The sequence below is a fragment of the Myotis daubentonii genome, chromosome 1 (assembly GCF_963259705.1).
Source record: "Myotis daubentonii chromosome 1, mMyoDau2.1, whole genome shotgun sequence".
Lineage (NCBI taxonomy): Eukaryota > Metazoa > Chordata > Mammalia > Chiroptera > Vespertilionidae > Myotis > Myotis daubentonii.
Window position 1 is genome coordinate 96,627,341 of NC_081840.1, and position 13,146 is coordinate 96,640,486.

General features: G+C 38.1%; 1 protein-coding gene across 1 annotated transcript in view; it reads left to right on the forward strand.

Moving 5' to 3' along the window:
• The window catches only part of ODAD2 (outer dynein arm docking complex subunit 2), a 219,169-nt gene that overhangs the window by 20,820 nt on the left and 185,203 nt on the right, over nucleotides 1-13,146 (forward strand). The window contains 5 exon segments of the mRNA XM_059680935.1: nucleotides 90-282; nucleotides 890-996; nucleotides 1,170-1,306; nucleotides 4,019-4,132; nucleotides 12,731-12,936. Of these exon segments, the coding sequence (XP_059536918.1) occupies nucleotides 90-282; nucleotides 890-996; nucleotides 1,170-1,306; nucleotides 4,019-4,132; nucleotides 12,731-12,936 (757 nt within the window).

A 13,146-nucleotide genomic window follows, 5' to 3' on the forward strand; every position in this document is an offset into this window, starting at 1 on the left:
GAGGGACCCCACCGCCCAAATGCACACATTTTTGTGCACTGGGCCTCTAGTAGAAGATAGAATAATTTTTATTAATTTACTTTGGTCAGCTAACAGAAATCCTGTAGCAAAAATCCTGGGCTTAGATTATAATACAATGAAAGAAGACTCATCTGTATTAAATATTCTTGATAAATTAACCAAAGACGATGATACTGAAAGTGAGATGAAGATGAAGATTGCCATGCTACTTAAGCAACTGGATGTACACCTCCTCAATCATTCTCTAAAACATATTTCATTGTGAGTATTTAAAAAGATAAACCTCTAAACATTAGTGCAAAAAGTGCTTTCAGAGTTTTAGGAAAAAAATGAGAAAAATAAAGTATGGGAATTATTGCTATTGATTTAACAGTCAATTGTATTGGAATAAAATTTTAGTTTATCACATAGATATTTCTAGTTCTAAAAATTAAAATTTGCTCTTAACAGTGCTAAACAATTTAGTGGGGTTTCATCTAATTCTGAAGACATTAAGTGGCCTTAGAATATTTGGAGTCTCTTAATAAGGCTCAGATAAATTATTAAATTATAATGTAAATATTATGTAGAGTTTTCAGGTTTAAAACTTGTTCATTTTTCTAGTGCTTTCTAGTATTTTAGTATTATAATTAAGAAATAAAATGAATATTTAAGTGAATATACTTAATTTCAGTAATTCCTTGATGGTTTGACAGTGTTATGACATTATAACATGGCTAAAATTAACTGCAATTTTGTTATTGTTGTATAATTACCTCCAATTTTAATTATGAAAAATATTTCCCTTGACATAATGGTATGTCTTCATGTATATTTTATACAATCTGTTATAAAATATTTTAAATGAACGTCTAAACATTTATTTCAGAGAAATACCTTTAAATCCAGCGGCAGTTAAGAACGGTATAGAACTGCTCAAACGTTTCTCGGGAAAAGGAGAACAAACAATCTTGGAATCTATCAAATATACCTCAGGTTTACATCTTCTCAGATTCATTTATGTTATATATGTTTTCATAATTATCATTCAAAATGCGTCAATAGCTACATTGGAATTTAATATTTAAGAAAATGAAAACAATTTAATAATATTTATTTTGAGCCAACATATTTTACAAAACTCTAAGCTGATTGATAATTGGTTTCAGATTATGAATATTCAAATGGATGTCGAGCCCCACCGTGGAGGCAGATTCTGGGGGAAATTTGTTATGTGCTGGTGAAACCACATGATGTTGAAACTATGTGCATTACTTGTAGTGAAGAAGGAGTGTTTGTAAAGGGTGTAAGTAATTTTTAAAAAACAGAATTGACATTGGTGCTTAGGTTGGTGTCTTGAAGTGTAGACACGTCTCTAGGGTTGGTCCCCAGTGAGCATAGAAAATGAAACGCTGTTCTGTGGGATTCCAGCAGATCCCTTCGCTGTGTGTTTGCTGTCTCAGAATTAGCCCCAGTGTCCCCATCACTGGCCAGTCTTCTAAGAAATGGCTTCCAACAGACTCATTCCACTCCATAAAAGAAAAACCTCTTTAACATAATCTCAAGTACTAAAGGAAAGAAAAGTCAAAAAAAGAGCACTGAGATAACACAGAAGCAATAACTGCAGCTTCTGCCCTCAGAGTTGAGGGATAAAGGGAAGAGGAGGAGGGATTGTCAAAATGTGGATGCCTGGAGGAGGTGCCCCAGGCAGGTAGGACCCTGATGCCTGGGGAGGGGCTACTGCCAGGCTGTGCGAGTACCTTAGGATCTCAGAGGAGGACCCTTGCAGGGCTGAGGCTTAGACTCCTGGAGAGCAGACCCTGCTTGCCTGGGTGAAGGTCCCTTAGGAGCTCAGAGGAGGGTTCCCCACAAAGCTTGGACTTACACCTCTGAGGATTGGTCACTTCTAGGCTGTGCTAGTCCCCCCGGAGCTCAGGTGGCCTCCATGACACTGGGACCCAGTCGTCTGAGGGGTGAATGCTGCCCAATTAGTGCTGGTCCCTCAGGAGCTCAGAGGATCTTGTCAGAGCAGAGACTCAAATCTTTGAAGATGGTGCCCTGGTAGGCTGATGAAGGTATTTCTCAGGGGGAGCGTGTGAAGAGCCTTGTTCTGGGACTACAGGGAGAAATACTTCTGGAAATTAGAACCAACTGTTGCTACTGGAAGCAACTGCCACTGCCAGGGGCGTGGGACCGTTGCTGGGGTGACGAACAGGAACAGGCGACAAGTAGAAGGGAGCATGTCTCTTCTCTCACTTTCTGTTGACTGAAGCTAACCTGCCTGGCAAAGGTGAAACAGTTTTGCAGATTCCCAGCCCGAGTATCACACAGCAGAGTGTGGATAGGTGAGCTTTGAGCTGAGAGCGAAACAGCACATAGCCTTCTGAGTTTTCTAGATTAAAGAACTTTCGAGTCTCATATCTGTTCACTGAATTTAGCTAGAAGGAGCTCAGCTTTCTTCTCTGCAACACCCTGCCCTCAGTGTCTTCAATGTAGTTTTGGGTCTCGCTATAACCGGACAATCAATGGGTCCATGCTGCCTGTTTCTATTTGAGCCAATTAAGCAGAGACAGGGTTAAATCATATTAGCATTTATTCCAATACTGCTGGTATTTTAGGAGAGCAGCAGGTCATCCACAAAAATCTGCTCTGCACCCTACCATAAACCAGCTTATATTGGGTAGAAGGACAGAGATTACATGGGGAAGTCGGCAAAAAGGGTAAATGGGTAGTTTACAGATATGCAAAAGGACGGGGCGGGGGCGGGGGGTGTCTTCAAAGGGCTGATTTCTGCGTGGGGAGGGGGGGTGTCTTCAAAGGGCTGGTTTCTGCAACAAAGTTGTTAATCTTTCCATGATAATATCCAGTTGAGCTCCCAGGTCCCCGATACTTTCTTTAATCAGAACAAAACAATCACGGTTAACAGAGCATGGTTAATATTTCTTATAATTATAGCTGGTTCCCAATATTTTATTTCTGCCCCTATCACCACCAGGAAATTCTGCAGGGAGGACCCAAATCCCTAGTGGGGCCCCAGCTATTACAGGGGACTGCTTAGAGAGTTGTCACACCTGGGCTTGGGTTGGTGTCCAGTTACTGTGCTGTGTTCTTGATTACTTGTAGCGCCTTTCCTGACATGCCTTAGGTGCTTTTCTGATCAGCATGACAATTAGCTTATTTCTGCAGTAGAGGAGGGAGATGACCTAAATATAATTTTGCTTTTGGTTTGTTTTGATACTTTAGAAAAGTGAAATTTCCAATTAAAAAATAAGAAATTTTAAAAGGAATTATTTGTGTTGACTTTCCTGAGTGGGATAAGGAGCCTTTGCTTCTTATAAAAGGCCATTGATTCACAGACCAGTTTATTTGATATGGAAACATCTACGTATTCCCCTTAGTTTAAAAATGAAACACAAGGAACATGAAACTATTCAGTAATTACAACAAAATGTATAATACACTACAGTTACATATATATTTGGTTAAGGGAGAATAATGGGGTCAGGAAAGAAGAGAGGGATGAGGGGGAAAAAAGACAAGAAGAGAGACAGAGGAAAAGGTGGAAGGACAGACAGATGGTTGCATAGAGACATAACCCTAGAAAATAAGCCTCGAGCAACCATGCTACACAGAACAAGAGAGCAGTGTGACAAATAGAAACACAGGCTTTCCTGTGGTGGCATTCTAATCTTGAGGCCTTTTATGACCTCAAAGGCTCTTGAAGTCATAATGTATTTCTCTTTAGAGGAGCCTAGAGGGAAGGAGGTTCTCACTCTCTTGCTGAATAGCAGCGGCCCTGCTGCATATAGGAGGTACTCAGTAAAGGCTTGCTGAAAGAATGAGTGAATAGGTAACAGTACTTTAAGAGGGAAGGGTTTTGCCTTTACATTTCATATATAAAGACTATTATATGGATCCTTTAGAGAAGAAAAAAAAATGTGTATTTGGGTTGTGATGTATTGATCAGTTTCTTATATTGCTATTATATTAAATAATAGCACAACTTTTTCTCCCAAAGGGCAAAACAGATGATGAGGAAATTAATTAAGAGAGAAAAGGAGTGATTTATAAAGACCTTGTCACATGTTTAAAAGAAAAATCAGCAAAATTTTCAGAAAATATGTCTAAACAGGTAAGTTTTATAGTCTCTTTTGAACTTTCATAGCATTATATTACTTGACGATAACTTTCTATAGTGTAAAAAGTTAGAGTAAATGTGCCTGTCGTTGGGCACTGCTTTTAATTACTAGAGTGTTTTACACAATAATGTAAAGTAAGAAATATTGTAAGGTAGTACTTTAAGAATGTTTCTCATTTTCTTTAGGTGATAGATACAATATTTCACTTTGTTTTCATTTTCCCTTTTGAATGCATAACACTAAGAATAAAGGACTCAATCCTGTTAGTGAAGCCTAGAGGTTTTGAGTATTTTCATCCCATGATCACTACCTAACTGCATGTGCGTAGAACCGTGCCTTTTGTGTCCTCCCTGGTTTTTGAAATAGTGCTGAACAAAGAAAATAAAATGTTGACTAAAGTTGATATGAGTAAGAACGATATGCAAGAAACACTAATATGTTGTCCTTGATCTTCAGGCTGATTCTCAAGCTGGTGTCAGTTCAATCGAGTCCCCTGAGATGGTTTCTCGGGCCCATTTTTTCCTAACCTGCCACTTTGGGAGTGCTGCCTTTTCTTCCTGGACTGTTCCTGCTCTTGTCATGGCACTTCTCTGTCTTCCTGTGGATTCTTTTTTGTTTTCTAGTATTTGATCACCTGTTTCCTGGACCTGAGTTTTCCTTTGTTGCTATTTTTGTTATAAAATATATACATAAAATGTAAAATTTGCCACTTTAACCATTTTAAATACAGTATTTAGTGCTATTGATTGCATTCACAATATTGCACAACAATTACTACTGTCTCTTCCAAATCTTTTTCATCATCCCAAATTAAAACTTGTACCCATTAAGCAATAACTTTCTGGTCTTCCTTCCCTCAGCTCCTGGTAAACTCTCATCTACTTTCTGTGCCTGTGAATTTTTCTGTTTTAGAGATTTCATATAAGTAGATACATACAGTTGTCCTTTGTGTTTAGCTTATTTCACTTAGCAGGATGTTTTTGTTTTATGCAGGAAGCTGTCTGCTGAGACCAGATATAGTTTCATTTTTATGTTTTATTGTTGACAGTATTACAGATGTCTCCCATTTCTTCTGCCTTTCCCCGCCCTCGCCCAGCCCCTACCCCACTCCCAGGTCTTCACTACCCTATTGTCCATGTCCGTGGGCTATGCATATCCTATATAATAAAAGGGTAATGTGCATATAGACCGAACGGCAGAATGACCGGTCACTATGATGTGCACTGACCATGAACACAGTATGTCTTGCCATTTATTTAGGTCTTATTTAATTTCTCTCAGCAATGCTTCGTAACTTGCTGGGCATGGATCTTAAATACCTCTTGTGAAACCAGTCTGTGTTGAGGCTATCATTAATGCTAGTTTTCAAATTTTGATTTCTGATTATTTGTTGCTTCTATATACAAATACACTTGATTTTTGTATGTTGGTTATATATCCTGAAACCTTGCTAAAGTTACTAGTTCTAGTATCTGGTTTGTAAATTCTAGAGGATATTTTATGTAGATGATCATGTTAATCCTCACTTGAGGTTATTTTTCCTATTAATTTTTGGAGAGAGTGGAAGGCAGGGAGGGAGAAGAGGGAAGAGAAAGAAAGAGGGAGGCAGGGGCAAGAGAGAGAAAGAAACGGAGAGAGAACAGAACATCGATTTGAGAGACATATCCATTGATTGCCTCTTGCACACACCCTGACCTGGGCAGAGGATAGAACCTACAACCCAAGTATGTGCCCTTGACAGGGTTTGAATCCTTGAACCTTTGGTGTGCTGGCCGAAGCTCTAACCATGGAGAACATCAGCCAGGACACCATCCTGTATTTTTCAGATGCTTAAAAAGAATGTATATTCTGCTGTATTGGGTGGCTTGTTCTATAAATGTGGATTATATCACGTGGTTTTTGGTGATGTTCAGTTCTTCTGTAACCTTACTGATTTTCTATCAGTTGTTGAGAGAGGGGTGTTGAAGTCCTCCAACTATAATTGTGAGTTTGTCTATTTCTCCTTTTACTTCTGTTTTTGTGTTTGCACCTCTGCATATGCATATAGGAGGGTTAAATCTTTTTGATAGATTGACCATTTCATCATTGTATAAAGTCAATCTCTGTCCTTGGTAATTTTCTTTTTTCTGAAGTTTACTTAATCTTTTGGTAATGTAGCCTCTTATGCTTTCTTTTAACTAATGTTTGCATGGTATATTTTTCCTCTCCCTTTACTTCCAAGCTACCTATCCTATATAATAAAAGGGTAATATGCAAATTGACCCTTATGGCAGAACGACAGTTCGCTATGTCATGCACTAACCACCAGAGGGGCAAACGCTCAACACAGTGTGCTCCCTCAGGGAGAGCTCTGCTCAGCCACAAGCCAGGCCTCTCCCACTTCCTCAGCAGCACTAAGGATGTCTGACTGATGGCTTAGGCCCACTGTCATTAGTTGGACATCCCCCAAGGGCTCTCAGACTGCCAGAGGGATGTCTGACTGCCAGCTTAGGCCCAATCCCCCAGGGAGTGGGCCTAAGCTGGCAGGTGGACATCCCCCGAGGAGTTCTGGACTGCAAGAGGGTGCAGGCCATGTTGAAGGAGCCCCCCCGACAAGTGCACGAATTTTCAGGTACCAGGCCTCTAGTATCTTTATATTTGAATTGAGTTTCTTGTAGCTAGCATATAAGATGAGTCATTTTTAAAAATCTACTATGTGAAACTCTAATTGGTGTGTTCAGATCATTTACATTTACTTATTGATATGTTAGGGCTTAAGTCTGCCAGTTTAGTTTGTTTTCTGTTCATAGTTTTTCTTTGGATTACTTGAATAACTTTTTTTAAAATTTCATTTTGATTTACCCATCCACAGTGTTTTCAGTGTATCTCTTTGTATGGATTGTTTTGTAGTTGCTATTTTATTACATTATGCATACATAATAGATCATAATCTACTTATCTTTTTACCAGTTTTCATGAAGTATACAAATAATCTCACCCTTTAAATCCCTTACCTTCTCTCATCCTATCTAATAAAGAAGGAATATGCTAATTGACCTTCACACCATTGCAAAGATGGCGGCACCCACAGCCAATAAGGAGGTAATATGCTAATTGACTGACCCACCCTCAAATATGGCAGCACCCACAGTCACAAGATGGCGTTGCCCAATCCCCTCAGCCCCACTGGGGCAGCAGGCACATGGGAAGGCCCGGCCGCTTCGTGTGCCTGCCTCCGGAGTCCCCCAGTCCCCTCAGCCTCCCAGCTGCCCAGGGCCGCCCGAGGCTCAGGTAACCAGGGCCGGCCAAGGCTTGCACTGCTGGCAGTGGCAGCAGCAGAGGTGTGATGGGGGTGTCACCTTCCCCTGATTGCCGGGTCGCCTCCTGCCCCTGAGGGCTTCCAGACTGTGAGAGGGGGCAGGCTGGGCTGAGGGACCCCCCCCCTCCAGTGCATGAATTTTCATAAACCGGACCTCTAGTTTATAATATAATTGTCTTTGTTTCCTTTCCATACATTGAAATGAGACAATGTTAAATTTTTTACTTCAACAATGAAGCATCATTTAGAAAGTCTTTTGTATTTACCACTGCTTTCACTGTTCTCTTCTTTTCTGATTGTGCAAGTTTCCTTCTTTTATCATATCCTCTCTGTTTAAGAACTTACTCTGTTATGGTAGGACTGTTGGTGACAAACTCTCTTAGTTCTCCTTTATCTGAGAACTTCTTGAATTCTCCTTCATTGCTGAAGAATATTTTCCCTAGATATGGTATTCTTGGTTGACAGCTCTTTACTTTTAGCACTTGAAAAATGTTATTCTAGTCCTTCTGGCCTCCGTGGTTTCTCATGAGAAATCTATTGTAATTGTTTTTCCCTTATAGGTAAAATATTGTTTTTCTCTTGCTGCTAAGAATTTTCCTTGTCTTTAGTTTTATGGTTTGCTTATTATGTGTCTTGGCAAGGATTTTTGGGGTTTATTGTGTTTAGGGTTTTTTTCTCTTCTTAAATATTAGATTTATGTCTTTTTCCAAGTTTGGGAAAATTTCAGACATTCTTAGAATACATTTTTCAGTCTGACCTTCTTACTCTTCTCCTTCTGGTTCTCTGGTGACATATATGTTGGATTTTTTTTCTTTTTATTTTGTCATGTGCACACACAGATCTGGAGGGTCTGTTCATATTTTTTCCCAATCTATTTTCTCGTTGTTCAGATTGGGTAATTTCTCTTGCTATATCCTCAAATTAATGGATTCTCTCCTCTATCCTCTCTATTCTCTTGCTGAACTTACCCAGTGAGTTATTTTGGTTCCTAAACTTCAGTTTTGAAATTTCCATTTGGTTCTTCTTTATATCTTCTATTCATTTGTTGAGACTTTCTTGTTCATTTGTTTCAAGTTTCTGTAATTACTCATTGAAGCACTTATATGATAACTGCTTTAAAATCTTGTCAGATTATTCTAATATCTAGTTCATCTTGATATAAGCATCTATTCATCATCCTTTCTCATTCAAGTTGTGATCTTCTTGGTTCTTGATATAATGAGCGATTTTTTATTGTGTCTTGGACATTTTGTCATTATGTTGTGAAACTTTGGATTTTATTTAAATCTCTTGTTTTAGCAGGTCTTCCTGATGCCTCACTGGTGGAGGTCTGCGGGTATGGTAGGGTGGGAGTGAAAGTCCAAGTTCCCCACTTAGTGTCAATTGACAACCGTGGTGATATAAGTGCTTCATTATTGCTGGGCAGGGGTGGAAGTCTCCCATGGGCCTCTTCTGACACTGCCTTGGGTAGAAGGGAGAGGGTGCTTTATTATCGTCTTCCCAGGAGGCCTCTACTTAAAACACCGGACATGAGCCCATCACTGCTTGGTTGTGGTGATGTTCCCGTCATTGTATTAAGTTCAATGCCCTTGTTCTAAGAGAAGATATTTTGTTATGATTTTAGTTCTTTTAAACATGTTGATGTTTATTTTATTGCCCAAATTATGATCTATTCTGGTGAATTTTTCCTTGTCCATTTGAGAAGAGTGTTTATTCTGCTGTTGTTGGCTGGCGTGTCCTATAAATATCAATTAAGTCAAGTTGATTTATAGTGTTGCTCAGGTCTTCAATATTCTTTTTTTCCCCTATATATTCTTTTTTAAAAAATCTTTATGTTCTTTTATTGGAGCAAGATTCCTGACCAGTATACAATGATGTATTCACTAAATAGACCTGTGCAGAAATTACATACTATCCAGCTAGATATGTTTTATTACACTTTGCCTATTGATGGAATACTAGTAGTTCCACTTATAAAGTTTTGTACATCAAATAGCTTTGAATTTGACCAGGCTGTCCATTAATTCATCTCTGAAAAATTTAACTGGCATTTAATTTCAGCTACTATGTTTTACAGCATTAAAAAGCTTAGGCATTGGGTAGCTCTTCAAAATGTTGTTCTATGCACAATGGCATCTAGCAGACAGAGCAGAGTCCATCATCTCACCCAGATTCACACAGACGGTTCTCATTGGAGAACGATAAGCTAACTAGCTGGTATTTAAGGGACAAAAGTTCTCCTAACCTGAGTTTCTTAACCACCAACACGGACTTCTTACTCTGCAAGCCTGTCTTCTGGGCCACCTTTATAGTGCCAGTGAAGACATGCCAACCATAGCCCCGTGTGTAACTCAGCATGAGAGCACCAGGTTTGTCTGGTGGCGGTGGCCGGCACTGTTATTATATCCAGGTAAAAGGAGACCCATTTTAAAAATGCCAATTTGATATACAAAAGTAAAGGTACAACTAAGTTTGATTGAGCTAAGTTTGCACAATCTGGAATTCCAAATGATTTGAAAATTTTCAGAAACTGATAGCAAATTGTACTCATGGTGTTTCCCTGACATTAATACACTGATTAATCACCCAAATTGATTCAAATCCCTTTACTCAGTCCACATAGCCCTGAGATCATCCTGCAAAGTGCGTTATCAAAAAATATGGTGTTAGGTTGACAAAGTTTGACAATATGTTATACAAGTCAAACTTGAAATCTGTTCTGAGAGAAAAGCACCAAATCCTTTATATACACATTTAGTTTTATTGTAACAAAGCAACTTGTACTCTTTTAATGTTTAAAACTGAGCATCATTTTTCCTTTCCAGTGAAACAAAAAGAAAATTTAAAAATAAACAGGAACAAAATTACAATAGAGAAATGTCATTTCTGGATAAGATCCTACAGGTTCTGCTGATTCTCCCATTGAGTGGCAGGGCTCAAGTCATCATGAGGAGTGAATTTTATTTTAAAAGTGTCATCTTAGACTGCAAAGATGTCTGTTAAACATCACAATTAAACATGCCAAAGGAGAAGCCATGTTGTCAAAATGCCCACTTAACCCACCCAAACATCTCAAACCCACCCTTTGCTGACCTTCTGTAACCACCCCCTTTTTTAAGTTTTTCTTTTTCTTTTTTTAAACAAGAGAAACTAGACAGGTACATGTTGGTAAATGCTAACTGTCCATATTCACATAGAGACACCGTGTAACCTCTGAACCCAGTATACAGAGAAAGGAGGAAAAAGGCTAGAGCTGGGGCCTAGCCACCTCCAGCTCCCAGCAGAGCTAAGGGAGCAGAAGGGTTTTCTTTTTTCCCCACAGAGCACGGTGGTGTTGATTCCATTAAGTTTTTCTTGAGGCAGGAAGGGATAAAAATGAATTTGGAACAGAAAGGGGCAAAGATTCTTTTCCCACAGTATTCTGCTCAAGGTACATCCCCCGCCCCCAAATAAGGTGAGAACAGGGGTGTAAAGGAGAGAAAGAAAAAAGACCTCAAAAACAGGGCGACTGAGCACAAGGGGCGGGGGGTGGGGGGGGGGAGAAAAAGAAAAAAAAAAAAGAATGCAACTTGTTCCCAGGGACTGGAGAAAATTAAAAAAAGGTTGGAATCCATCAGTGTTCATTAGTCATCTCCTTCATCTTCCTCTCCTACTTCCCCCTCATCATCTTCAACTTCTTCACCTTCATCCTCATCCCCTTCTTCATCAATATCTTCCAACCTTCCTCTTCATTATCATCATCTATATAGTGTTATTAATTTTTTTGTCATCTCATTTTATTGATTACTGAGAGAGAAGTTTTGAATTGTTCCAATTGTGGATTTATCTTATTTTTGCTTTTAGGTCTGTTTTTGCATCATATATTTTGAAGTTCTGTTGTTTAGTTAATACACAATTAGAATTGTGTGTTAATTGACTCTGTTATTATGTATCTCCCTCTTTATCCTTGATAATATTATTTATTTTGAAGTCTATTTTGTCTGATTTTAATATAGCTATTCTACTTCCTTTTAATTGTTTTTAATGGAATATTTTCTTCAGCATTTTACTTTTGATAATTTATATTTTTAATACAAAGTACTTTCTTTTAGACCACAAATAGTTGTGTTTTCCTTTTTCATCCATTTTCATGTAACATAACTAGTGATAAAGTTGAATTTAAATTTACTATCTTGCTAGTTGTTTATATTGTCCCATTTGTTCTTTTTCCTTTTTTTTCCTTTTGTTTAGGTCCTTTTGAATTGAGCTCTTAGAAATGATTCAATTTTATTCATGCTATTCATTAGTCAGTTACACTTTTTAAAAAGTTTCTTAGTTGCTGCCCTAGGGCTTCATATATATACATGTAATTTATTATGTCCCACTTTAAATAATACTATACAATTTCACAAATATTTTAAGAACCTCATGATAGTGCACTTGAATGCCTCTCCCTGTCCTTTGTGCTATTGTTATCATATATTTTATTTTTATGTACTAACCCCTCAAAACAGTTACTACTTATGCTTCAGTAAATTATATTTTAGAATGATTAAAATAATAGTTTTATATTTATTTTTTCCATTTCTACAAATATGTTTATTTTTGCCATTTCTATAGATTATTTCTCTGTATAGATCCAGTGTTTCTGATTGGTATGATATTCCTTGTGATTGAAGGATTTCACTAACATTTCTTCTAGCACAGGCCTTCTGATGGTGAATTCTCTTGGTTTTTGTTCATCTGTGAAAGACTTTATTTTCACCTTCAAATTTGAAAGATATTTTGGGTCTCAGCATAGAATTTTGAGTTGACAGGTTTTTCCTCCCCTATTAGTACTTTAAAGACATAATTTTATTTTCTTCTAGCTTGCGTTGTTTGTGGTGAGAAGCCTCTTTTAACCATTATGTTTTCTCCTCTATCTATAATGTGTCTTGCATGTCTGACTAGGTAAAGATGTTCTTTTTATCCTTGGTTTTAGCAATTTGAATATGACGACTCCCAGTCAATATAGGGTTTGAATTTAATTTTTCTAGTGGTGATGGAGGGTGAGGAGGCCCCACCCTGCAGTTGTCTCTGTGTGTGCTGCAGCAGAGGTGAAGTTTAGGAACATCACATTACTATCAGTGTAACTCCAGTCGAGGCCTTGGTGCTGAAGTTATCCTTAGTCAATTGTGTCAGTGAGCAACAGAAGTAAGCTGCATCTGAGACTTCCTTTTCTGAATTTATCACCAATGTTAATTTTCAGATAGCACTAGAAAATTCAGAAGGGATATCATTGTAAATACGGTACTTAATTTTTTCTTTAATAAAGCAAACTAAATTTAATGAAGAACTGCAAAAGGAAAAGGATCAGCCTAATGAGACACCTAAGAAGGAAGCAGCAGGTGCCTTACGTAAAGCTAATCCTGGCTCAGACAAGAGTACGTTGGAGAAGAACCAAATTAATTTTGGGAAGAATCACATGATCAAGAGATTAAAGCCAAGTTTAAACTGGAAGACCACTGTTGATTCCAAAGAGTATGTAGACATTTGCATAATGGGATTTTAAAACCATCTTTAGTGATCATATTTGCCTAATTTTTCACAGAACTTTATTTCATAGTAGAAAATACAGAGTAGTATTCTTTCCTGCTCCTCTTCCTATTTCAAGCAGAGAGATTTGACAGGCAACAGGGTTTATATATGGATTCTGGAAAGGGGATGGAAGAACACAATTCACTTTCATGT